The 27,333-nt window shown below is 49.1% G+C and overlaps 1 protein-coding gene across 2 annotated transcripts; it reads right to left on the bottom strand.

The window, feature by feature from the left end:
* Window positions 1-311: 311 nt before the first annotated feature.
* Window positions 312-7,483, bottom strand: LOC133773359 (cytochrome c oxidase assembly protein COX20, mitochondrial). 2 transcript variants are annotated; one of them, XM_062210726.1, is made up of 4 exons: window positions 7,405-7,483; window positions 1,480-1,594; window positions 1,316-1,379; window positions 312-777 (listed from the first exon to the last, which is right to left on the bottom strand). In XM_062210726.1, the coding sequence occupies exons 1-4, from the start codon at window positions 7,444-7,446 to the stop codon at window positions 639-641; spliced, it is 360 nt and encodes a 119-aa protein (XP_062066710.1). In that variant the 5' UTR covers window positions 7,447-7,483; the 3' UTR covers window positions 312-638. The 2 variants fall into 2 exon arrangements, with proteins under 2 accessions (XP_062066710.1, XP_062066709.1); XM_062210725.1 differs by lacking the exon at window positions 7,405-7,483 and adding an exon at window positions 4,520-4,693.
* Window positions 7,484-27,333: the final 19,850 nt, after the last annotated feature.

Here is a 27,333-nt window from a genome sequence, read left to right as displayed (position 1 = left end):
TTCTATAATTTTTTCTAGCATGCACCAGACCACCTAAATATTTAAACCACAACAGGTTTAAAATCAAAACTAATTTTACTTAAAAATTAAGTCTTTTGTTGTTCCAAAAACAAGGCAGTTAAAAACAACTTTTCTGAAAGTAATAAAGTAATTGTTGGTTTTTTTTTTTAATTTATTGGGGCTTTTTTAAACTTTTATTTAGTAAATATAAATTTCCAAAGTACAGTTTATGGATTACAATGGCTTTCCCCCCAATAACTTCCCTCCCACCTGCACCCTGGTAATTTTTGTTTCTAAGGCAAGATTAAAAATCCAAGTATAGGTATTTTATTTCTTGAAAATTTCATCATTAAATTCATTGCTTCCTTTAAGAATTCTTTTTCCAAGCCTGTTAAACACTGGGTTTTATAATTCTTTGGATACAGCAGATCACAACAGTACGTTACACACAGGCATGCTACCCTGGCGATAGAGGCGGGGCCAGAATACATCAGCAGATTTTTATGCAAGTGTAAACAAAAAATGACAACTAAAACATGGTTTATTTACTTGCTTAAAGCTTTCTTATTGTACATAAGATGTTTCTTGTGGTTGATCCCAACTCTTGAAGCAGCTGTTTGGTTTTCAGTGCTTCAGACTTAATTGCTGCCACTGCTGTTGGTTTGTTTTCTTTCAGGATCAAGGTGGGTACTTTCATATAAAATCTTATTTTTAATTCCTTCTCTGGCAATCCTTTCCTGGATTCGTTGCTTTGCGTAATTGTACCTGCAGTGGAACCTGGTGAGAATGATATGAATAAATTTATTATTAATATATAGTTCTTGGAGAAATTAACTACTGCTCGTTATAATCCCACATCTTGAAGTAATTACTCCAAGACTGACTATATACATGGTCGAATTAGGCGTACCTTCTATCAGGTGATTAGGTGTGAAAATGACTTCTAATAGGGTATATATGTCTGTGTAAAATGAGGATTTTTGAGATTCATCTTTGTTCTATATCATTTATTCATCAGTAGCTGCGAACACATCTTTAAAGCAGCATGTTGAGATGTGATGAATAAGGTAAACAATTGAGGCCATTCTAAATGATGGCCTGTGTTCATCTGTCAAATGATGAAAAGTGCATATCTGCTTGCATTTAAGGTAAAGGCATTCCAACAATACTGTTCTGTAAGACATTTCCATGCAGAAGTCTTTAAGTCAGGCTACTTCGTGGAGGATGGCAGTGTCCCAGTGGGAAATTGTTCTTAAAAGATGCCTCAATTAGGTAACACCTTTTACAGTCCCAAGCGTTCCTGACTACAACATACCAGCATCCCAAAGTCACCAAGATAAATCCTCCTACTCCAACATCGCATGATCTTCTGATTCTACCTGTCAAATGAGCAGAACCACTGTAATGAATTACACATTAACTATAATTATTATGTATGTAAAAATGTTGGTATTTACAGAGAAAGAGACAGGTACTTACTAGTAAACAAAAAATGTCCGAGGCCAGCCACAGCAGATCCCAGTGAGCCATATAATATTGAGTCCCGTGCACAGGGAATGTTTTCCACATCTAAAATTCCTAGGAGTTTAAAAGGCTAGAACAACATAGAAAAGAACCTAGATTGAATGAGGAAATTATTTTAACCTGTTGGTAGACTGATTTGGAATTAAGTTTGAGTTCTTTGTGAATTTATTTGGGAATATGGTTATTGCTGAAAATCAAAACCAGCATAGTTCTCCAGTAATTACAATAACCTGGAAAGCATGAATGGGAAAGCACTTTGGGACCATGTTTGCTTACAACATTTGACTATAGTGCTGTCTTCAATTCCCCAAAAATGGCTTTTATTTCCAGGTACTTGGTGTAAACTAGGTGAGCATCGTTTGGTTTTTAGAATAAACACTTTATGTCACCTAAGACTTCCTCTCCTGGCCTGTTTCCTCGACTGGAATGAGGTTGCACTTCAATGCCATAGCCAGGTGTGCTGAGAAAAGCAGGGGGATTCCAGAGAGCTGGGTTTTTGTTCCAGTTTTGCACGAGCTTTGGTACCCTTTAATTTATTTTTATCTCTGTGGCCTCAATTTGTAAAGTAAAGGAGCTGGGCTGGATGATGGAGCTCCTTCAAGTGCCAGAATGCCATCTTTGAACAGCCTTCCCTGGGTTTATGGTCCCCCAGCCTGGTTATCTGGGAAGTCTGTCACTGAACGTCTGTTCCTCAGGGCTTCTGGGAGGGCAGGGCAGACATTTAAAAGTAAGTTGACATTCCAGTTTAACTTCAGCATTTCTGTTAATAAAGCCTGAAAGCTTAAGAATATGATGCCATTTTCACTGGGCATGACAGCTGTGACAGCTAGAGGAGCATTGTGTAGGATGAGGGGGCACTTGCAAAAGAATGTAAACTGTCTAAGGGAAAAGAATGAAGAAACAGGGCAACAAAAGGCAAGGTGGATCAAAGTTTATGTTTGCTTCTTTGGCTCAAGTATTTACTGGAAAAGGATATGTGACTTGGCTCAGAATAAAGCAAAGCTTGCATACTCTGTTGAGTCTGTTCCTTGTTTCTCTCCACCATGGCATACACCTAACATGACCCTGCAGCAGGTCCTCTAGCGTAGAGAGAGCTTGGGAGATTTAATTTGGTTTCTGTGCTTCTCATTTAGCACTCGGGCTAGGACCAGTGTCCCTCACCTTCAAGCCAGCTGCTTTTGGGGGCTGGCTGCTCAAGCAGGGCAAAGGTGGGGGTGGTGCTTGGTGCTGCATTAGGTCTTGGAGGCCAGTGAGAGCAGAGCAGCATCTACAGGGTAGAATGGTAAGAACACAGTACCATCTGACCTAATCTTATTTCAAGCTAGCAGGCATTACTAATGCCAGCCCCTCTGCATCCTTCAAATCGGTATAGCCTTCTGATCCTCAGATAAAACAGGCTCAGGAGTCTTCAATGCTGGCCAAGAGCAGAGGCACCAGTTAGTCTGACCCCAAAAGCTTAGGTCACTTCCACTGTGTCAGGTAAGGTTTGAGCATTTTCCAAAGGCCATATCTGGGGAGCATAAAATCAGCAGACATCTGCAATTTATATCAAAACATGATAGAGCACAGCGGGTTAAGCCACCACCCATGGTACTGGCATCTTCTATTGCCTCCACCTCTGATCCAGCTCCCTGCTAATGTGTCTGTGCCCCTGCCACCTGTGTGGGAGGCCTGGCTGGAGCTCTAAGCTTTTGGCCTGGTCCAGCCTTGGCTCTTTTGGCCATATGGGAAATGGGCCCATGGAGGAAGAGGCTTCTCTCTTGTCACTCTGCCTTTCAAATCTTGAAAAAACCCTAACCTGCACACAAAACAAAATGGGGGAGGATACTTTTCCACTAGTAAATGATTCTGAGCCTTCGGACAGTGCTGGAACTGTATCTTAAAAGCAAGAACACCTGCGTGGAAGAATCCTGCATACCCAGCAGCGTTGGTACACAACTGTGAGACTGACAGAAAAAGTCCAAGGTGTAGACTTCTGAATACCCTACTCAGAATACACTGAAATATATATGCATTTGGCGTTTCTCTTCTGTTCCCTTAAGTAGCCCGCAAGTGGTTTAACTCTTGCTATTTAAGCCTTTAAACATTGAGGAAATTGTCAGTTTTCTTTATAGACTAATAGTTTAATCCTTACACTTAGAAAAGTAGCTTTTCTAGCTCATGCTGCTGGGATGAGGGAATGCACAAAAGACTTCCAGTCAAGCTGGGGCGACTTCATGAACTGCACCAGTGCCTATGTTGTGCCTTTCCTCGGCGCTGCCCTCACGCTTTCTGCACTACCGCTCTCCTGCCTACTCAGGGACTGCTGTCCCTCCCCCTTACAGCATCGGTGGTTTATTACAGTTCACTAGGAAAACAAACCCATTCTGCCCGTGATTCCTTGCAGTCCCCTTCACGCAAACACCACTAGCAAGATCTCTGATTTTGCAAAATCTGGTCTCCATCTTAGCACATGTAGCACAGACGTTTTTGAATCTTTTGCTTGGCTTCCTGTCTCGGGTCCCTGACGGTGCCTGGCAGCTTGGTGGCTAAGGCTCTGCAAGCCCCAGTGCTGAGGTGCTGCTCTGCCCTTCTTGGGGTATCTCAAGGCTTTCAACTACGTGCCATTTAGGTGATGGCTCGATTTTAAGTCACAAGATTCAGTCTCATTTATCTGCTTGCTGACATCTCTGGTATGTCTAAAAAAGAACCTTAAAGTTAATAGCAGCTCTTAATGGCATCTACACAACCAGTTTTCATTCAGGCCAAAAAAGCTGAGTCATCCTTGGTTCTTTAAATGCAAGTCCAGTTTACCAGCAAGTCTGCAAGGCCTACCTTCAGAACACAGCCCAGACCAACCACTTCTCGGCTACTGTCAACAGTACTTTAGACCCTGATTCCTCTTAGGAACTTGCACAGCTGTCTCCTCCTCTTCACGGCCTTCAGTTACGCTCCCAATAATAAGCATGCATTCCTTTACCACTGCTGTGAGGCTCCACCTAATCTGAGCCGTTACCTTTTGTATCCAACTCTGCCTTGTGCTGCAAGCCAGGCACATGGGAATTCCCATATTCCTCTACAAGCCTAAATGGTAATACTGCCTCTTCCCTGGCTCTGGGGACAGCTGGCTGGCCCGGTAAATGAAAATCTTGCTGCAGGATTCCTCCAGTAGAATGTGCTATCCAGACAGACTTGCCTGTTTTGATCAGGGCTGGATCCTCAGTACCTGGTTTAGTGCCCAACACGCAGTAGGTATTCTGTAAATAAATTTTGAAGTCAGTGTACCTGAATGTATCAAATCCTACCACTGGAAAGTTTCAACAAGGAGGGCAGAGCAAAGGCAGTGTTGAAGGGCTAGTTCTATCAACCTAGGCTAGTTTACTAACACTTTTACCTTAGGTTTGTTGGCTGTAATAATTTCCCAGGGTTTTGTATGAAAAATAATTGTTGGGACCAGTGTTGTGGCACAGTGGGTTAAGCTACTGCTTGCGTTAATGGGATCCTATATTGGAGCAACATTTCGAAACCTGGCTGCTTCACTTCTAATCCAGCTCCCTGCTAACGTGCCTGGGAAACCAGTGGAAGATGGTCAAGGGCCCCTACTCCCACATGGGAGACCCAGCTGGAGTTTTGGGCTCCTGGCTGTTGTTGCCATTTGGGGAACAGTGGGTGGAAAACCTGTGTCTACTGTTCAAATAAATATATATTTTTAAAAAGTTGGCTGGCTTCCTTTTTTTACATTAGGTCAATGCTGTATTCTCTCCATTTTTTTTTTTTTTTTTCAATGTTCCAAATAACCCTTTTGGATGGAGAAGGGCTAACTAAAGGTCCCATTCAAGATACCAGTGTTCATCAGAGATGAATCTGGAATTTCAGTGTTTGTAGGATGCACCTTGAAACACGCAAGTTCTGAACAAGGGTGCTTTTGTTTTTCAACAGATTCCTTATGGGTGTACATGAGTAAAGCTGGAAGAGGCACCGAAGGTGTGTGAACCAACGAAAGTTTGGTATTCTGTATGGAAACAATTTACCCAACATTTATTTATATTAACCAATTGACAGTTGGATGTCCTGGCCAAATTTAGCTGGGAATGTCCCCAGAAAAGCCAGCAAGAGCAAAAGAGCAAAATTTCCAAGCTGTGTGGAGAATGACCTAAAACAGCCAACCAGTACACACAGTGGGTGTCTGGGTCTACCTGGGAGTGAGTGTTCCAGTTTACTATTTAGTTTTTTTCTTGGGGTTGGTGGTGTGGCACAGCAGGTTAAGCCACTGCCGGGGACACAGGCATCCCATATGGAAACCAGTTGAAGTCTTGGCTGCTCTGCTTCCTGTCCAGCTCTGCTAATGCGCCTGGGGAGGCAGTGGAAGATGGCCCAAGTGTCTGGGCCCCTTCCCTCCAGGGGGTAGCCCAGGGTGAGGCTCCTGGCCCAGCCCCAGCCACTAAAGTCATCTGGGCAGTGAACCAATGGGTGGAAGAGCTCTGTCTCCATAATTTTTTCTTTAAATTTATTTGTTTGAAAGGTAGAGATCCATCTTCCATCCAGTGGTTCACTCCCCAAATGCCTGCAACCACTGGAGCTGAGCAGATCAGGAGCCAGGAGCTGCTTCTGGGTTTCCCACGTGGGTGCAGGGGCCCAAGCACTTGGGCCATCTTCTTTCCCAAGCCATAGTGCTGCAGCCAGGTCTTTAACTGGCGCCCATATAGGATGCCAGCACCGCAGGCAGGGGCTTTATTGGCTATGCCACAGCACCGGCCCCCATAATTCTGCCTTTCGAATCTTAATTTTTCACCTTGCATTTAAAAAGAAAATACCTGTTAATTACACTAAGGATATAAATTTGGTTTCCTGCTCTTAAGCCCAAAGACAGATCCATCAATTCTTACCTTCCCACTATGCTAAATGCTGGAATGATAATGCTACAGACGACACCAGGGTTGAAGAGCACAGAAACACCTTAGTCTGCTTCGGGGAGTCACAGGAAGCCCTTCAGGGGGAGAGCCTGGTTCAGATTCACTACCCCGCCAATTTGGGTTTTATCCTAAAGAAACAGGCTGTCAACTGGGTTTTAAGCGTGGGGTGAAACTGTCCAGTCTACAGGTTGGGAAGAGCCTGCTGCTTCCTGACAGGTGGATGAGGAAGGGGAGAGCACAGGCCAGGGGTTCGGGCGCTGGTGGCTCCCACCGCGGGGAGAACACGAATGACCCGCCGCGTCTTAGATGGCACTGTCTGCTTCCAGTCCCGGCTACCGTGGCGCTCACTCGCACACGTGGAGACAACAAACAGGTGATGCCCGGGGTGCTCGGGCTCCTGCCACCCACGTGGGAGACCCGACGGCTTCCGCCCGGCCTGGCCCCGACTGCTGCGTGCACGTGAGGGAGTGAAAGAGTGGATGGAAGATCTCTCTGCCTCTCAGATGGGTAAATCCTACTCAAAACCAAGCACCTCGGCCCCTTCCCTCGTCCTGCTGCTCTGGCGGTGACGAGCCTGCCAGAATCAAACCCCGGCGTTCGCCGCATCTCCGCACGCCGAGCACTGTGGAGGACGCGGCGTGGGCGGCAGGCAACCGTGCAGCCATTCGCTTTACCTTCACCAACCAGCAATGCCCTTGCCAGAATTTCCTTGCCGTGTCTCAGGGCTCAGGACTGTGAGCTGTGTCACAACGACCTGCAGTGAAGTCACCAACAGTCCTGGCCTCCGCCTCCGCCTCCCCCCAGTGTCGGACGCTTCTGTCGCGACAAAGTCGATCAAAATGTCGGCGGGGCTGGGAATGGAGTCTCTCCAGTCCCAAGCGCCCGGCGACACGTGCTCCGCGACGCCACCGGGGCCGCGTCCGTCCCCGCCCGCCCCGGTCCTCCCGCCCGCCCCGGCGCGCGCCCCCACGCTCCCCGCGCGGGTTACCTTCCCCTTCCCGGGCTCGCCGGGCTCCGGCGCGGCGGCCATGGGGACGCGTGGGCGCCAGCCGCGCCGCCCCGCCCCCGCCGAGGGCCGCCAGAGCGGAAGCCGCCCCGCCCCGCCCCGCGCGCCGGCCGCCATTTTAGGGAACGCTCCTAGGGCGCCGCAGCGGCCGCGCCAGGCCGCGCTGTCGCCTCGGCTGCCATCTCCTTTGTTCCGTCGAGCGGGCCCCACTTTCGTCTCAGCCCCGCCACCGGTGAGCGGTGCCCGGAGCGTGGGATGAGGAGAGCTCCTGAAAGAACCCCGGCTCCCGCACTCTCAGCGGGAGCCTTGGCGCAGTGAAACCGCGCCTCTTCCCGCCCGGCCCCAACCGCCCCAACCGCCATTTCCAACCGTCGCCCGCGCGCTCGCGCGCTCACGTGCACGGGCTCCGGACGCGCGCCTAGGCGCGGGGCCGCGGCGGGGGGGGGCGCGCGCGCCCGCGCTGTGCCGCGGCTTTGTCTTGCGGGGCGGGCCCCGCGCACCCCCAGTGTGGGCCTCTGGCCCGGAAGGCGTCCCCCGCGGGCGTCTGTGCCCTCGTCCCCTAAGTGTCCTTTGTCCTTCCGGCGCCGGGACGAGCCCCGGTGCCCGCGGGCCTGCACCCTGCGCCAGCCGCCTTGCCGTCCGCAGAGTCTGCCCTCAGCGAACGGGGCTCCCACGCCCGCTCTGACCTCCCCTTCCCGCTCCCGTTACTCAGTGCCTTTAAAACAGCAGCGCCTACAGGAGACTGGGGACAAAATGGAGGGAGCAGCCCGCTCCAGAACCTGCGTCAGACGCCGGTGTCCGCCGGCGCGGGGCCGGGGAGGGGCAGAGGGGAGCCCGCAGCGTCCGGCCGTGTTTTCCCGGGCTCCGGCCCACGACCGCCACGGCAGGCCGCGTCCCGCGCCGCCCCGCACGGCCCCGCACCGCCGCTCCGGGGCACCGCGGTAGTTACCGTGCAGCCGCTCTTCACGGGCTGTCACGGTGCGCAGGCACGCCGCGAGGGCGCCCTAGCCTGAGCTCTTGGTGGGACGCCTTCTTGGTTGCATTTTTATTTGTCTGCGACGCAGCGAGAGCTCCCATGTTAACTCCTCTCGTGGTCGCTGGCTGTTTGTCTCCAGTCACAGCTCTAGTGAGATGCACGATGACTTGCATTTCTGCGTTTGCAGGTCACAGGGTTTTTTTTTTTGTTTTTTTTGTTTTTTTTTTTTTTTTTTGGCAATTGCGCATACGGTTGTGCTGTAATATTAGGGAATTTGAAAAAAGGGATCTCTGCCAGTGCTGTTCTGAAATTTTGAGCTAACGGTGCTTTGAACGCTTGGTTAGGAACGTGGCCTGGAAGGAAGGAAGGGTCCAGAAGGCTTAAGGAAGTGTTTGGGAAATGATCACTAAATACGTTGTAAAGGGCGGAGAACTGGAAAAGTACCAGGTAGAACACCATGAAGTCATCCTGTTTCTGAAATTTTTCCTGTTTTTTTAATTGCTACTGAAATATTGCTAAGGTCGGCTTAGTTGGGGGTTCATTTCATTCGTCTTTAAAAATTAGCTTCACATGGATTACTTTTTATGTTAAAGAATTCTGCTATTTAAAAAGTTGCATAATACTTGATTGTAGTTTTTTTGTTTGTGTAACAGTTTATAGAGTGAAAAGAAAAAAAGATCTCTCATCGCTTTTTTCCTCTAAAATAAATACAACTGATGTCTTTCCAAACTTACTTTCCTTCCTTCCTCCTCTCCTTTCTCTTTCTCTGTTTTTTTAAGACTTATTTATTTGAAAGGCAGAGTTGCAGAGAGAGGAGAGAGATCATCCACCCGCTGGTTCACATCCGTATGTGATGCCAGAGTCGCAGGCAGCGGCTTAACCCATGAGGCCACAACGCTGGCCCAGAACTCTTTCAAATAGACAAATACATCCTTAAAAAGGAAGCAAGAAGACAGACACAGACAAATCTCACGTTTTCTCACATATGTGGAAGCTAATATATATGTATTATAAAAAGCATGTGCATGCCATATACTTGATGTACAGAATTTATATCTTCAATGAACTAGATCACTTATATAATATGTCCTTCATTCCTCACTCTGTGATCCTTATGAATCCCATGTTATATGATAATACCTTGCTTTCCAGAAAACAGTATGTATGTATGTACATAGACTGTTTACATAGGCAGTGAATATGGCAAAATGTTAACAGATGCTGTTTAGGGATGCAGCAAGTTAAGCTGCTGCCTGCAACATCAGCATCCAAACAGTGCCCGTTCCAGTACCTGCTGCTCCACTTCCAGTCCAGCTTCCTGCTATGAACCAGCAGATGGAAGATCTCTGCTCTCTGTCTCTATACCTTTCAAAATGGTAAAGTCAGTGCTGGCACTGTGGCATAGCAGGTAAAACTACTGCCTGCAGTCCTGACATCCCATATCGGCACTGGTTTGAGTCCCAGCTGCTCCAGTTCCGATCTAGTTCCCTGCTAATGTGCCTGGGAAAGTAGCAGAGGATGACCCAAATGCTTGGGCCCCTGCACCCATGTGGAAGACCTGGATAAAGCGCCTGGCTCCGGCCTGGCCCAGCCACAGATGTTGTGACCATTTGAAGAGTGAACCGGTAGAAGGAAGATCTATGTCTCTCCCTGTCTGCAATTCTGCCTTTTGAATAAATAATTTTTTTATTTTTTATTTTTATTTGACAGAGTTATAGACAGTGAGAAAGGTCTTCCTTCCGTTGGTTCACTCCTCTAATGGCCACTACGGCCACCGATGTGCCGATCCAAAGCCAGGAGCTGGGTGCTTCCTCCTGGTCTCCCATGCGGGTGCAGGGCCCAAGGACTTGGACCATTCTCCACTGCACTCCTGGGCCACAGCAGAGAGCTGGACTGGAATAGGGGCAACCGGGACTAGTACCTGGCGCCCCAACCGGGACTAGAACCCAGGGTGCCAGCACTGCAGGTGGAGGATTAGCCAAGTGAGCCACGGCGCCGGCTTAAATAATCTTTTTTTAAAAATTAGTGAGATACTGTTTCACACTTGTCATTCTCATATGTTGTTGAGGAGGCTGTGTTTTTTTTTTTTTTTCTTAAAGATTTATTTTGCTTATTTGAAAGACAGAGTTATAGAGAGAGGTAGAGACAGAGAGAGAGGTCTTCCATCTGCTGGTTCACTCCACAGATGGTCACATCGGCCAGAGCTGTGCCTATCCAGAGCCAGGAGCCTCCTCTGGGTCTCCCACTGGGGTGCAGGGGCCCAAGGACTTGGGCCACCCTCTACTGCTTTCTCAGGCCATAGCAGAGAGCTGGATTGGAAATGGAGCATCCAGGACTCGAACTGGCTTCCATATGGGATGCCAGTGCTGCAGGCCAGAGCTTTAACCCACAGTGCCACAGTGCAGGGCCCCCCAGAAAACTTTTTTTTTTTTTTAAAGAGAGGTCTTCCATCCCTACTGGTTTACTCCCCAAATGCCTGCAACAGCCAGGGCTGAACTAGGCTGAAGCCAGGACCTGGGAACTCACTCTGCACCTCCCACATGAGTGGCAGGGGCCTAAGTACTTGAGACATTATCTGCTGCTCCCCAAGGTGCCCGTTAGCAGAGAGCTGGGATTGGAAGCAGAGCTGGGACTTGAACCTATGCATGCTGCTATGGGATACAAATGTCTCAAGTAGCATCTTAACTACTGTGCCTATTACCTGCACCTAGATTCAACTTTGTTAAAAGGAGCCGGCACGAGAATACTCCTTGTGGCATAGTAGTAGTTGCCAAAGAATAGGAAAGAGCCCAGATATTCCTGAATTTGGCAAATGAGTAACTTATTGTGGGAAACTCATCATTTAATACCTATGTACTTATATGCAGATACAGCAATGAAATGAACTTGAATAAGATATCAGTATTGTGGCTGGCGCCATGGCTTAACAGGCTAATCCTCCGCCTTGCTGTGCCGGCACACCGGGTTCTAGTCCCGGTCGGGGCGCCCGATTCTATCCCGGTTGTCTCTCTTCCAGGCCAGCTCTCTGCTATGGCCCGGGAAGGCAGTGGAGGATGGCCCAAGTGCTTGGGCCCTGCACCCGCATGGGAGACCAGGAGAAGCACCTGGCTCCTGGCTTCGGATCAGCGAAATCCGCTGGCCGCGGCAGCCATTGGAGGGTGAACCAACGGCAAAAAGGAAGACCTTTCTCTGTGTCTCTCTCTCTCTCACTATCCACTCTGCCTGTCAAAAAAATAAAAATAAAAAAAGATTTATAAAAAAAAGATATTAGTATTGTGATTTTTCACAAAAGTAATTTAAACAAAATGTAAATAGCACAAGAATATATAAAGCTCTCATTTACAAAAAGGCTTAAAACCATGCAAAATGATACTGTGTCCATAGAGATGCATAAGTACTTAGTAAAAGCATAAAAATGGCCGGCGCCGTGGCTCAACAGGCTAATCCTCCGCCTTGCGGCGCCGGCACACCGGGTTCTAGTCCCGGTCGGGGCACCGATCCTGTCCCGGTTGCCCCTCTTCCAGGCCAGCTCTCTGCTGTGGCCAGGGAGTGCAGTGGAGGATGGCCCAAGTGTTTGGGCTCTGCACCCCATGGGAGACCAGGAGAAGCACCTGGCTGCTGCCATCGGAACAGCGCGGTGCGCCGGTCGCAGCGTGCCAGCCGCGGCGGCCATTGGAGGGTGAACCAACGGCAAAAGGAAGACCTTTCTCTCTCTCTCTCACTGTCCACTCTGCCTGTCAAAAAAAAAAAAAAAAAAAGCATAAAAATGTACCTAGAAATGATAATACCAAATTCAGACAGGAGTTTTTGGGGATGGGAGGCATTTGAGTGGGGACAGCCAAGTTACAGGCTTCTGTTCTACTGTCATACTTACCTAAGTGGGGTGACAAGCAGGTGCTTGCATTTTATACTTTTTAAAGGTCATAAATATTTCACAGTCACATTCGTTGAAAAGCAATTTAAATTCATCTAAGTTTGTCCAAATGTAAAGAATTTATGGGGGCTAGCATTGTGGCATAGCAGGTTAAGCCTCGGCCTGCAACACTGGTATCCCATATGCGTTCCATGTGAGTCCCAGCTGCTCCACTTCTGACCCAGAAGATGGCCCAAGTGGTTGTGCCCCTGCCACTCACATGGGAGACCCAGATGGAGTTCTGTGCTCCTGGCTTTGGCCTGGCCCAGCCCTGGCCATTGCAGCCATCTGAGGGGGGTGAACCAGTGGATGGAAGATCTGCTTTTATTTTTTAAAGATTTTTTGAAAATTTTATTTAAGGTACACAAATTTCATGTATTTATTTATTTATTTTTAAAGATTTATTTATTTATTTGAAAGACAGAGTTACAGAGAGGCAGAGGCATAGAGAGAAAGAGAGAAGTCTTCCATCCTGGGGTTTACTCCCCAAATGGCTGCTGTGGCTGGAGCTGGGCCGATCTAAAGCTAAGAGCCAGGAGCTTCTTCCAGGTCTTCCACGCGGTGCAGGGGCCCAAGGACTTGGGCCAACCTCCACTGCTTTCCCAGGCCATAGCAGAGAGCTGGATTGGCCAGCACCCATTTGGGATGCCGGCACTGCAGGTGGTGGCTTTACCTGCTACGTCACAGTGCCGGCCCCTCTCTTCATGTTTGTTTAGGGCCAGTTACAATTACTCTCAGGTGTAGAGTTTCTAATCAACGTATCAGCTACTAATAAATAATTCATGCACCATGGCTTTCACAAGACTGGTTAATCCAGTACCCATGCTCTGTCACAGTCAGAGGAGCTGACTCCCACGATAGGAGCCATTACCGTCTCCACCACGATTACAGCGCTGCCTCCTTGCTTCCATTCTTGACCTTCGTATTTTTTTTTCCAAGCCAGAGTTAGCCTTTCAAAAACAGTAATCAGAAAAGTCTCCCACCCATTCTGAACCCACCATTGGCTGCCTCGTTTTGGTAGTAGGAAGAATGCCCGACGTCCTCAGTGTGGCGTCCTTGGCCCTCCAGGGCCTCTCCTGCTTCTCTGATCTCATCTGCTGGTTTCCCTCCTTGCCCAGCCCTTGTTCGTCCAACACACCAAGGGCACCCTTATCCCTAGACCTGACACACCCTTCCTTTCCTGGACCTTCTTTGGGTTGTCTCCTTCGCATCACTCAGGTCTCTGCTCCAGTGGAGCTCTTTAAAGAGGGCTTCTCTGGCCACGCTATCCAAAGAACACCCTACCCCATTAATTTTTATCCCTTCAGTCACACTTTGCTTCTTAACCCTGCCTGGCCCCACACCTTAGCTGGCTGATTGTCTCCCCCTGTAGGGCTGACCGCAAGCTCTCAGACAGCAGACACTTAATTATTTCACTCTGTTTTCTCTCCAGGGTTCCCGGTGGTGCTTGGCACATAGTAGGTACTTCATAAATATTTGTGGAACAAGTGGATGAGTGATCAGTGAATGAGGGAATTTTGAGTCCCCTCTGTGACTGAGCTGGCCACATTTGATCTACTAATTGGAAGGTCACTCTGGAACCATCTTTATTTACCAGTGTAGAAATCGATGATACTTGAAAAATATATTGGTCATTGATCCCCCTTGGACAGTAATTACATTATCAAATTGTCCTTTTTCCCCATTTATACAGCTAAGCAATCTGTATGAATAAATAAGGTTTGTAAATTTTTAGGAAAGAATTAATATTTTGGTGCTCATGTGTTCTAAGCACTTTGCATGTATAATTTCTTTTTTTAAAAATGATTTTATTTATTTATTTTAGAGTTACAGACAGTGAGAGGAAGAGACAGAAAGGTCTTCCTTCTGCTGGCTCATTTCCCAAACGGCCGCAACGGCTGGAGCTGTGCTGGTCCGAAGTCAGGAGCCAGGTGCTTCTTCCAGGTCTCCCACGCGGGTGCAGGGCCCAAGGACTTGTGCCATTTTCTGCTGCTTTTATCAGGCCTCAGCAGAGAGCTGGATGGGAAGTGGAGCAGCCGGGACTAGAACCGGTGCCCATATGGGATGCCGGCGCTGCAGGCAGAGGATTAATCTACCTCGCCACGGCGCCGGCCCATGCATGTATAATTTCATTTATAATTTTATTTAATTTCCCCCCAGCAACTCTAAGGTGTGTTTTCATTTTAAACAAATGTTTAATGATTAGTTTTCATTTAATGGAAAGTGCAACAGAAAGACAAACTCTGTCTGCTGGTTCAGTTCCCCACTGCTAGGAGAGGCTGCAGCCAGGAGCCTGGAATTCACTCCGGTCTCCTACATGGGTGCAGGGGCCCAAGCACTTGGCCATCATCTGCTGCTATAGCAGGCACATTAGCAGGGAGCTGGATGGGAAGCAGAGCAGCCGGCACTCAACCTGGTCCTGCTACCTCTCCCTCTTCCTCTCTCTGTGTCATTCTGCCTTTCAAATAAATAACTCTCTAAAAATCTGGTTTGTGTGGACTATCTGGCCCATATCTTTCTCATCCTGGTTTATGAGAAGTCAGATAAACAGCTGAGTTTTAGCTTGCTGATGTGAAGTTTTAACATGAGTGCCTCCATTTTGATTTTTGGCCTTGTCTGTTGGGGATGGGTATAGGACCTAGTCCAAAACAACAGCCTCCTAAAAATTTTTTTTAAAGATTTATTTATTTACTTGAGAGACAGAGTTACAAACAGAGAGAGGGAGAGAAAGAGAGATGGAGAGAGGTCTTCCATCCACTGGTTCACTCCTCAGATGGCCATAACGCCCTGAGCTGAGCTGATCCAAAGCCAGGAGCCAGGAGCTTCTTCAGGGTCTCCCATGTGGGTGCAGGGGCCATCTTCTACTGCCTTCCCAGGCCATAGCAGGGAGCTGGATTGGAAGTGGAGCAGCCAAGACTTGAACTGGCAACATATGGGATGCTGGCTCCATAGGTGGTTGCTTAACCTAGTAGCCACAGCGCTGGCCCCTCCTATAATTAAAAAAAAAAAAAAAGATTTATTTATTTATTTGAAAGGCAGAGAGTTGGAGGGGGGATGAAAGAGGAGAGAAAGAGAGCGAGCCACCCACTAGTTCACCCCCTAAATGGTTGCAACTGGTGGGGCTGAGCCAGGTCGAAGCCATGAACCAGGAATTCCGTCTGAGTCTCCCATGTGGGTAATAGGGACCCAAGTACTTGGTCCATCTTCTGCTGCCTTCCCAGGTGCATTAGCAGGGTGATGGCTGGAAGGAAGAGCAGCTAGGAGTCAAACCAGAGCCCCAGCATGGGATTCCAGCATTGCAGGTGGTGGCATAACCCATCGTGCCACAACAGCAGCTCCAGCGTCCGACAATTTTTATTTAACAACACTCAATTTTCATTACTTGCAGAGTCTGTGTTTGTGAATTCACTAACACTCAGTTGTAACTCGGGCCACTTTTGTGGCCACCTGCTGAAGCGTACGGAGTGGCAAAGTTTGCAATTGCCCAGTTTGTACATGCCCAGCTCACCTTGAACAAGGCACTTCCCTTCCTGTCTTTAGCTCTAATACAGCATCTTGTCCCGGTTGCTCTAATGCTACTTTTCTTCATTTTTGTGCTTTTACTGGATATTTTGCTATTTGTAGTGGTCCCCAGCCTGATACCACGTGCTGCCTCGTATTCCGAAGGGCTAGAGGCTGGGATGTGCCTTCCAGAGGACATGTGCTATGGGGGGTAAGCTTCATGTAGGCATGAGTTACAGCGCTGCTGGCCACGAGTTAGTTCAGTGCCAGTGAACCAACAGTGCATGTTAAATAAGGTGTCGTTAAACAGAAACACACATAAAGCAGGCTTCCATACTGATTGGTTGACCAAATGTTGTGACGGTAGAGATCTAGCCCTGTACTTCCCCTAAGAGCAAAGATTCACTAAAAACCCTGTGAACTCGGAGTTTTGGAGGCTTTTCAGAACACAGTCACGGACAGCACTGATGAGCGATTGTGTGTTTGGAACCCCCCCCCCCGGGGGGGGGTTTCACCTGGCTTCGGAGGTCAGGGAGCAGGAGTGATGGTCCCACCACTCTGTTGTCAGTGTAAACACACTGTGGTGTGCTGTGGCTGGTGAAACCTCAGCGAAGTCTCTGAGGCTGTAGAGAGTGCTCTCTCTAGGAGGGGACCCTGGGAGAGCGGAAAAGTGGTGTTCTCACTGTGAGCTCTGACCCTGCGCCGTCATTTTACCGTTCTTGCCTCTGGACCTCTCCAGCACAGCCAGATTCCCTCGTTAAGGAAATTTCTTCCTCCCTCCTTCTTTTCCTCCTTCTTTTCCTCACTCCTTCTCTCCCTCCTCCCTCCCTCCCTCCCTTCCTTCATATTTTATTTGAGAGACAGAAAGAGAGAGAGAAATATTTTCCATCAGCTGGTTCATTCCCCAAATGGCTGCAACAGCCAGGGTTGGGCCAGGCTGAAGCCAGGAATCAGGAGCTTCTTTTGGATCTTGCACATGGGTACAGGGGTCCAAGCACTTGAACCATCTTCTGTTGCTTTCCCAGGCGCATTAGCAGGGAGCTGGATGGGAAGTGGAGCAGCTGGGAATTGAACCAGCGCCCTATAGGATGCCGGTTCTGCAGGCAGAGGCTCCCTTAAGCAAATTTCTAGCTTCTGTGACTCAGTTTTCTGACCTGTACAAGTGGAGGCCACAGCCAACCTTAGCTAAATCCTACACTGCACCTCGGGTGTCCCAGGGGCTGGTCGGCTCTGCAAGGGGGCTGTCCTGCCTCCTTCTACCGAGGAGGAAAGTGAGGCCCACAGGGACCAAGTGTCCGGCCAGGGTCACACAGCAGCAGGGAGCTGAGGTGGCACAGGGCGCCCCAGGGGTTAGCAAGAGGCCCCCACCGCTTTCCATCCCAAACAGTGGTGCGAATGCCAGTGCCCCAAAAATGTGAGCTGTTACTTTTTTGAGACTAAGGTTAACATTTTGAATGTTATTATTTCAAAAGGGAGTTTTCTCTTCAGATGTGATTTTAAAGAGTTTGCTGGAATCATTAAGTAGGCTTTATTCATGCAGGGACTATCTCTCTCTCTCTCTCTTTTTTTTTTTTTTTTTTTTTTGGTCAAGACTCATCCAAATTTAAGTTGAAAGTGAACTGGAGAAGATCTAAGTGGACTTTTTTAAAAATAGCAATCCTCTGCGGAACTTCTCTTTTGCATTTAGAACAGATATTGGTGTTTGAGAGTGATTTTTCAAAAGCACAAGATGTTAAGTTGTAACTGCTTCACTGGCAGCTATGTAAAGCCCTGGCCTGCAGCACTGCCATCCCATATGGTGGCGGTTCGAGTCCTGGCTGCTCCACTTCCGACCCAGCTCCCTGCTAATGCTCCTGGGAAAGCAGTGGAAGATGACCCAGTGCTTGGGCCCCTGCACCTGCATGGGAGACCTGGAGGAAGCTCCTGGCTCTTGGCTTTGGATTGGCTCAGCTCCTGCCATTGCAGCCATTTGGGATATAAACCAGTGGATGGAAGACCTCTCTGTCTCTATCTCTTTCTGTAACTCTTTCAAATAAATAAAATCTTAAAAAAAAAAAAAAACATACAGAAGGCAAAGAGGGTAAAGAGAGCAGCATTGGGGCAGGTGTTTGGTGCATTGCCACTTGGAATATTTGCATCCATATCAGGGTGTCTGGGTGAGAGCCCTGGCCCTGCTTCTGATGCTGACTTCCTGTTAAGGCACACCCTGGGGGCAGCAGGAGACAGCTCAACTACTTGGGTCCCTGACACCCATGTGAGACCCAGACTGTGTTACTGGCTCCAGCCTGGCTTAGCGCCACCTGTGGTGGACATCTGGGGAGTGAACCAGTGGATGGGAGGTCTCTGTATGTATCTTTTTCTGTCCCTCCACCTTTCAAATAAGTAAAATAAATAAATTTTTAAAAATTGAAAAAAAAAAAATAGGCTGGCGCCACTGCTCAATAGGCTAATCCTCCGCTTGCGGCGCTGGCACACCGGGTTCTAGTCCTGGTCGGGGCACCGGATTCTGTCCCAGTTGCCCCTCTTCTAGGCCAGCTCTCTGCTGTGGCCTGGGAGTGCAGTGGAGGATGGCCCAAGTGCTTGGACCCTGCACCCCATGGGAGACCAGGAGAAGCACCTGGCTCCTGGCTTCGGATCAGCGCAGTGCGCCGGCTGCAGCGGCCATTGGAGGGTGAACCAACGGTAAAGGAAGATCTTTCTCTCTATCTCTCTCACTGTCCACTCTGCCTGTCAAAAAAAAAATTTTTTTTTTGAAAAGAAAATAGCAACACACATTTAGGGAGTCATTTAACTTCTTTGCACACCAGTAAACCAGACCTTAGAAATTCTACCTGTCCCTCAAAAGTCAAGTTTGCACCAAGTTGAAACTAAAATTTTCTCTAGTGGGTCTCACTTGCTCATGGACTCATTTACTTGAAGATGATTTTGTGATTGCTTGCTATTTTCCTGGTCCTCTCCTAGGCCCAGAGGATCCAGCAGTGCAGGGAGTTTGCTTTCTGGGGGGAGGAGAGAGGTAAAGGCACATACGATGAGTAGAGATGGTGGTGAAATTATGACACGCCATTGTCTTAGGTTGGCACTCTCTCCCCCTTGTCTTAGATCTTTTATTCTGGGAGATCCAGGGTACCACGTTATAAACAGCTTTATTGAGGCTTGCGTTGTGGCATAATGGGTTAAGCCCCCACCTGCAATGCCAGCATCCATTATAGGCACTGGTTCAAGTCCTGGCTGCTCCACAACCCATCCAGCTCCCTGCTAACGCTTCTGGGAAAGCAGCGGAAGATGATTCAAGCCCTTGGGCTGCTGCATCCACATGGGAGACCTGGATAAAGCTCTTGGCTCCTGGCTTCAGCCTGGCTCAGCCTCGGCAACTGTGGCCATTTGGGGAGTGAACCTGTAGATGCAAGATCTATCTGTTCCTCCTCCCCCGACTCTCTCTATAACTCTACCTTTGAAATAAATACAGTAAATCCTTATATAAAAAACCAGCCTTATTGTTGCAGGAATCTGTAGTTCTAGCTGTTGGGGTTTGTGTCCCATGGCCAAGAAAAATGCATAGCATGGACAGCGTAGGGAGAGCAGGAAGGAAGGTTCATGGAGCAAAAAGAGGAAGCAAAGTTATACTGAAGCCGAGGCTGGCTCCCCCAGTGTGAGGTGTTCCTGAGCAGGAATCCTTTAGGGGAAGTTGCCTGGAGGTTTGTATCCTTTAGGCCAGGGTAGATTTGCCCAGAGGGTTGCAAACGTGCCAGTTAGCCACCAATGACCCTCTCCTTGCTGGGGACTCTGTCTGGAACTGGGTGGGTCTGGCTGTGACCGCACCCTGTCTGGTTTTGTTTCTCTGTTTCTGAGTAGTGAGACATTTTGTTCCAGGCGTCTCCCTCCCCACGTCAGGCTTGGGCCCTTGATCCTTGGCTGTCTATCTCAGGCCTCGGGTAATTGTCTCCTGTCTCTATTATTATGAAGACCCACATGTCGAGGTACTGGAGCGTCTGCCAGTAGTGTTAAACAGAAACCCATCCACAACCATATGAACGAGTTTGGGTGCAGATCCTTCGGTGGTGGAACCTAAATCTGACCCCTGCCCAGCAGGGAGCACCGGGCTTCACTGTGGTTGGATTCCTGACCTGCAGAAACGTGTGAGATGGTAAACGCTTGCTGGGTTCCGCTGCTAAACTTCAGGGTAATCAGTTAGGGAATGGTGGAAAACTACTTCCTGTCTAAACTTTCTTATTCTATGGTTCTCTTCCCAACCTCAGCAACCCTGCAACAACTAGAGAAACCTGAACATTCTTTTGGGAGCTCGGACCTGGGTACCTCAGTGTGTCTGGCAAAAAATAAAAGGGGGGGGGGGTTGGGGCTGGTGTGTGGCTTAAGCCGCTACCTAGGATGTTGACATCACATATGAGCACTGGTTCGGGTCTTGGCTGCTCTACTTCTGATCCAGCTCCCTGCTAATGCACCTGGGAAAGCAGCAGAGGATGCCCCAAGTGCTTGAGCCCCTGCACCCAAGTGGGAGACCCAGAAAAGGCTCCAGGCTTCAGCCTCGCCCAGCCTTGGATTTTGGGCCATTTGGGGAGTGAACCAGTGGATGGAAGATCTCTCTCTCTTAATTTTGACTTATAAGTAAAAAAAAAAAAAAAAAAGGAAAAAATCCACAAAAGAAGGGTCCCTTTTCCACGGGGTCATTGGGACCCTCCAGAGTTGTTAAGCCTCAGCCCCTCCACCTCACGCCCCTTTAGATGCCGTCACATCCCTGCCAGGAGCGCCTCCCACCCTCAGTCCCACCTGCACCCCAGCCCACTTTCTCCTCTCCCTTTGCACCCAAGGGAAAGCGGTGTGCTCAGCTGCACTCCGCCTCTCCCTGCCCCCACCCTGCTCCGTGGGCCTTCCTCCCCAAGACTGTCCACACCTGCTGTCTCAGCCCCATCAGGCCCTCCCCAACTTCTAGGCCCTCTGGGCCGAAAGGAAAAACATCCTCTGTCCTCCTGTCCGCTCCTCTGGCTCTTTCCTCCCCTCCAGAGCTCAGTTTGCTGGACAGGTTGTCTGTGGTCGGTATTGGCGGTCGTTCCGGCCCAACCTCTGTGTGTGGCTTAGCCCTTGCTGTCTCCCCAGACCACACATTCGGAGGTTGCTGCCCGTCTCTGTGATGGTAAATCCACATTATGAGTTTTCATTATAGGAAACTGTAAACAGGAGGATACTTCAAAACGTTCCTAGACAAGTAGAACTGCAGTATGCACTTCCATGAGCTTCCGGAAGGGCCTTCGCGTGGGTGACCAGCAAGGACAGAGCAGGGAGCGCCCATGGACCCAACACTTGGCTTCCCAAGCAACTCATGGCCAGCATGGTTCTGACGATCCCCACCCGCCCCAGGGTTGTCTTAAGGAAACAGCAGCCATCACCTCGCTTGTCTCCAAGTATTTCAGTATGTATTTTTTTTTAAAAGATTTATTTTACTTATTTGAAAGACAGAGTTACAGAGAGGTAGAAACAGAGAGAGGGAGAGACAGACAGACAGACAGAGGTCTTTCATCTGGTTCACTCCCCAGATGGCTGCAACAGCTAGAGCTGCGCTGATCCGAAGCCAGGAGCCAGGAGCTTCTTCCAGGTCTCCAATGCAGGTGCAGGGGCCCAAGGACTTGGGCCATCTTCTGCTGCTTTCTCAGGCCATAGCAGAGAGCTGGATCAGAAGTGGAGCAGTCGGGACTAGAACCAGCACCCATATGGAATGTCAGTGCCCCAGGCTGGGGCTTTAACTCGCTGTGCCACAGCGCCGACCCCAGTGTGCATTTCAAACACACAGCAGCTCTCAAAGGCCACCTTCAAGTGGTCATTCCCACTGGCCAACACGCTGGCTTATTCCTTCCTTGATTGCTCCACCTCACTCAACCAGGAAGACACCGTTCTTCCCAAGTCTTCCTGGCTGCTCAACGACCTCTACTTCGACCTCTGTGGTTGCTTTTTCTCTCCCACTAGCCCCTCACTTCCATTGCATATTGACTTCGGGCCCTGGTTGCACAACACACACCGCCCATGGCTGCGCTCACCAGCTCCAGGCCAGCAGCTACCAGCCTGAACCTTTCCTCGGAACCCGAGTTCCTACTGTCCAGCTTCCCCCCTGACACTGCTGGGCCTCTCACAGGTACTTCAACTTGACACACTGATCTTTCCCATCTTTCCCACATGACCCTTCCTCCTTTGTAAAAAACACTGCACCCCCCACCCCACCACCGCCGCCAGGTGCTCCAGAAACCCGGGAATCCTCTCTACTCCCCCCCTTACTTCCTCCAACCCTTCCTTATAGCTAAGCATCAACAAGTCCCATAGATTTTATCATCTAAAAAAAAAAAAAATCTAAAATCCACTCACTTCTATCTTCACTAACACCATCATTCAGCCAGATTATGATAAAAATTTCCTAACAGATGTTCCTGCTTCCACTCCAGGCTCCTACCCCAATTAACCCCACCCTAAATAATTTGCTCCACTGCAGCCATGGTGGAGGGGAAGAGAGAGAGAGAAAGAGGTATCATCGGCCCGCGCCGTGGCTTAACAGGCTAATCCTCTGCCTTGCGGTGCCGGCACACCGGGTTCTAGTCCCATTCAGGGCGCCGGATTCTGTCCCGGTTGCCCTTCTTCCAGGCCAGCTCTCTGCTGTGGCCAGGGAGTGCAGTGGAGGATGGCCCAAGTGCTTGGGCCCTGCACCCGCATGGGAGACCAGGAGAAGCACCTGGCTCCTGGCTTCGGATCAGCGTGGTGCACCGGCCGCAGCAGCCATTGGAGGGTGAACCAACGGCAAAAAGGAAGACCTTTCTCTCTGTCTCTCTCTCTCACTGTCCACTCTGCCTGTCCAAAAAAAAAAAAAAAAAAAAAAGAGGTATCTTCCATTCCACTGGGCTCACTCCTCAGATGCCTGCAACAGCCCGGAGCTAGGAACTCCACCCACCCAAGCCTCCCACATGGGTGCCAGAGGCCCAGGCACCAGAGCGGTCATCTGTTGCCTCCCAGGGTGCACAGTAGTAGGGAGCTGAAATCGGAAGTGGAGGTGCTGGACCTTGAATCTGGGATTCGACATCCCAACTGCTGGCTTAGCCCATTGTGCCACAATGCCTGGCCCGACGAAGTATTTGTGATTTATTGAAAAAGCTGGATGTGGTAGGTGAGTACAAAAGAAATCTTCCTGGTTAAACTCATTCTGGGGACCCACTCTGTGTCTCTCCTGATGAACCGATAGATAGTTGTATCCTGCAGGATTTTGGTTTCTGTCGTATGGATAAAAATTTGAAGCTCTTTTAAGTTATAGTGAAACCTCGGGTTTATTTACATTTAAATTTCTCCCTTCTCACACTTGGTCTGCTTGGGACCAGCGGCTGTTTTCTGAGCCCTCCTGGGCTGGGCCTCGGGAGCCTGCGCCGCTTTTAGGGCAGGCACGGGCGGGATCTGATGGCGGCCCCTCGGACCCGGCTCCAGCTAGTGCTCCTGCTGCAGGCCCTGTTGTGGGGTCCACACGTGGCTCCCGGGAAGCCCTGTCCTTGGCCTGGGCTCCTTCTCGAGCCGGTCGCCTCCGGGGGCGCTCTTGGTGCCGCCCTCACCCCCGCAACGCCTCGCAAGGGCCGGCTGGAGCCCCCCTGACTTGAGGCGAGGAGGAAGACCCTCTTCCCTGCCCCGTGCTGCAGTGGGGCGGGACACACACACACACACACACGCACAGCTCCCAGGCAGTCTCCCGACAGCTTCCCAGGGCCGCCCGAGGGAGGACCCTGTCATGCGGCGGGAGCGCGTGGGTTTCCCGCTTCCGGGTCCTGGGGCACTCATCCGCCCCGTGTTCCAGCCTTGTGCGGCTCCAGCTCAGACCCCGGCATTGGAAAGGGTTACGGTTCACGCTTGGCTATGATCCTTGATATTGTATTTGCAAATTCTTTAACAATTTTCCAGTCCAAGTGTGTGGGTGAGCCTAAGAAAAATACAGTGTATTAAAATTACAAAATAATTATTATAAAAACTAGAATTATAATTAAAAGAGAGTCTGGCTTTCATTGGCATTGCTCAAAATTAATGAGATCTTAATGTGGTTTACACCAGTTTACAGTTGTTTCATTCATGGGGCTGGAGCTGTGGCGCAGCAGGGGAAGCCCTGCCTGTGATGCCGGCATCCCATGTGGGCAATGGTCCCATGTCCCAGCTGCCCCACTTCCGATCCAGCCCCCTGCTGCTGCACCCGGTAAAGCATCGGAGGATAGCCCAAGTGCTTGGACCCCTGCACCCACATGGGAGACCAGATGGAGTTTCTGGCTTCATCCTGGCCCTCCTGGGTCCCTCGCAGCCATCTGAGGAGTGAACCAGTAGATGGAAGATCTACCACTCCCTCAATCATTCTGTAATTCTTTCAAATAAATAAATCTAGAAAAAATTTTGTTTCATTCAAATTAGGACCCAAATAGATTCTCAGACTGTGCTTGGTGTCTTTCTCCTCTAAGCCTGTTTGAAACTCCTCATATCTGCTGTTTGCCCCAGGAAATCTCTTTGTATCTGTAGCCTTTCCCCTGTGTTGCATTTGGCTGATAGAGTTCCGTTCTGTTGTGTCATCCAGCTTGCTCCTCTGCCCTCCGTTTCCTGTACGCTTCCAGATAGCCCTAGATGCTTGGTTAACTTCAGGGTTCAGTTTGTTGGCAAGCATTCACAGCAGTGCCAAGTACTCCCGGCTCCTCACTGCCCCGATCTGAAGCCAGGAGCCAGGTGCTTCTCCTGGTCTCCCATGTGGGTGCAGGGCCCAAGCACTTGGGCCATCCTCCACTACATTCCTGGGCCACAGCAGAGAGCTGGCCTGGAAGAGGGGCAACTGGGACTAGAACCCCGTGTGCTGGCGCTACAGGTGGAGGATTAGCCTATTGAGCTGTGGCGCTGGCAATTTCTCTTGTTCTGTTGGTTGCCTCTTCACTTTCCTGTTTCTTTTGCAGTATAGAAGCTTCTCAGTTTGATGTAATCTCATTTGTTGATTTTGGCTTTTATTGCTGGTGCCTCTGGGGTCTTTTCCAGGAACTCTTTGCCTGTGCCAATGTCTTGCCGGGTTTCCCTAATGCTTTCTAGTAATTTGATGGTATAGGGTCATAGATTTAGGTCTTTCATCCATTTTGAATAGATTTTTGTGTAAGATGTAAGGTAGGGGTCCTGCTTCATATTTCTGCATGTGGAAATCCAGTTTTTCCAGCACCATTTGTTGAAGAGACTGTCCTTGCTCCAAGGAATAGTTTTAGCTCCTTGATAGAATATAAGTTGGTTGTAGATGCTTGGTTTGATTTCTGGAGTTTCTATTCTGTTCCATTGGTCTATCCATCTGTTTCTGTACCAGTACCAGGCTGTTTTGATTATAACTGCCCTGTAGTATGTCTTGAAATCTGGTATTGTGATGCCTCTGGCTTTGTTTTTGTTTATATGATTGCTTTAGCTATTAGGTCTTCTGTGTTTCCAAATGAATTTTCAGCATCATTTGAGAAGAATGTCTTTGGTATTTTGATTGGTATTGCATTAAATCTGTAAATTACTTTCAGAAGAATGGACATTTTGATGACATTGATTCTTCCAATCCATGAACATGGAAGATTTTTCCGTGTGTGTGTGTGTGTTTTCTATTTATTTCTTTGACATTTTGTGATTCTCGTTGTAGAGATCCTTGATATCCTTGGTTAAGTTTATTCCAAGGTATTTGATTTTTGTTTTTGGAGCTGTTGTGAATGGGATTGATCTGAAGTTCTTTCTCAGCCATGACATTGTCTGTGTATACAAAGGCTATGAGTTCCAGTGGTCTCTTAGTGGAGTCTTTTGGGTCCCCTATATATAGAATCATATCATCTGCAAATAGGGATTGTTTGACTTCATCTTTACTGATTTGAATGCCTTTGATTTCTTTTTCTCGCCTGATGGCTCTGGCTAATTAATTTATTTGAAAGGCAGAGTTCCAGAGAGATAGAGGCAGAGAGAGAGAGAGAGAGAAAGAGCGAGAGGTCCTCCATCTGCTGCTTCACTCCCCACATGGCCACAATGACTGGAGCTGCGATGATCCGAAGCCAGGAGCAGGGAACCTCATCCAGGTCTCCCATGCAGTTGCAGGGACCTAAGGACTTGGGTCATCTTCCACTGCTTTCTCAGGCCATAGCAGAGAGCTGGATCAGAAGTGGAGCAGCTGGACTTGACCTGGTACCCATATAGGATGCTGGCACTGCAGGCGGTGGCTTTACCAGCTAAGCCACAGCGCTGGTTTCTGCTCCACTTCTGATCCAGCTCCCTGCTAATGTGCCTGGAAAAGCAGTGGAGGATGGTCCAAGTCCTTGGGCCCCTCTACCCAGTGGGAGACCCAAAAGAAGCTCCTGGCTCCTGGCTTTGGATCAGCTCTGGTTGTTGCAGCCATTTGGGGAGTGAACCAGCAGATGGAAGACCCCTCTCTGTGTAACTCTATTTTAAATAAATAAAGTAAAATAAATTTTTAAAAAGAAAGGTAGATTTACTTACTATATACTAAGTTGATCTTCTGTATATAAAGATAATTAAAAATGAATCATGATGAAGAATGGGATGGGAGAGGGAGTGGGAGATGGGATGGTTTGCAGGTGGGAGGGAGGTTATGGGGGGAAAAACCGCTATAATCCAAAAATTGTACTTTCGAAATTTATATTTATTAAATAAAAGTTTTCTTTAAAAAAAAAAAAGAAAGGTAGAGTAAGCAAGAGAGAGAATGAGATCTTCCATCTGTTGGTCCACTCAGCAAAATTCCCACAACAGCGTGGACTGGGCCAGGTTAAAGGAGCCAGAAGCTCCATCCAGGTCTCCCTCATAGGTCGCCGTGACTCAGGATCCGGAGCCATCATCTGCTGCCTCCCAGGGCGCACATTAGCAGGAAGCTGGATGGCAGGTGGAGGTGGGATTTGATCCCAGGCACTGCAGCATGGGATGCAGGCTTCCCAAGTGGCGGCTTCACCTATTCTGCCACAACGCCCACCCCCACGTGGTATCTTAACTGCTGCTCCAAATGCCGGCTCCTGAGGATTTACCTCAGGGAGACTGAACCTGGGGCAAGTGCTGCGGCCCAGCAGGTTCAGCTGCTGCGTGGGATGCCCACATCTCATGGTGGAGGTCCTGATTGGAGTCCTGGCTACTACAAGCTTCTGATACAGCTTCCTGCTCATGCACCTGGGAGGTAGCAGACAGTAGCCTAAGTTCTTGGGCTCCTGCCATCCCCGTGGGAGACCTGGATGGAGTTCCTGTGCTGGATTCCACTCTCTACCTAAGTAAAGAGTCTCTGCATAATCTATTTTATTTGGTCATTGTTTTAAAATAATTAATTTGTGAGGCAGATGGAGAGAGAAAGAGAGAGAGAGAGAGAGAGACCCCATCCTCCAGTTCGTTCCTCAGATAACGGCAGGGGACTGTAGCCAGGAGCACAACCCAGGTCTCCCGTGCATAGCAGGGACGTTACTACTTGAGCCATCACCATCGCCTCCTAGCGTCCACATTTAGCAGGGAGCTG

The sequence above is a fragment of the Lepus europaeus genome, chromosome 14 (assembly GCF_033115175.1).
Source record: "Lepus europaeus isolate LE1 chromosome 14, mLepTim1.pri, whole genome shotgun sequence".
Taxonomy (NCBI): Eukaryota; Metazoa; Chordata; class Mammalia; order Lagomorpha; family Leporidae; genus Lepus; species Lepus europaeus.
Note: the sequence above shows the minus strand (reverse complement) of the source record. Positions and strands in the feature narration are given on the sequence as shown.

Bases quoted from the DNA above. Each gene is read 5' to 3' on its own strand.
- LOC133773359 (XM_062210725.1), bottom strand. From the start codon at position 4,573: ATGGGAATTCCCATGTGCCTGGCTTGCAGCACAAGGCAGAGTTGGATA. The intron at 1,595-4,519 runs GTAACGGCTCAG...ATGTTGTTCTAG, and splicing joins GGCAGAGTTGGATACAAAAG to CCTTTTAAACTCCTAGGAAT. The intron at 1,380-1,479 runs GTAAGTACCTGT...CTCATTTGACAG, and splicing joins CGGACATTTTTTGTTTACTA to GTAGAATCAGAAGATCATGC.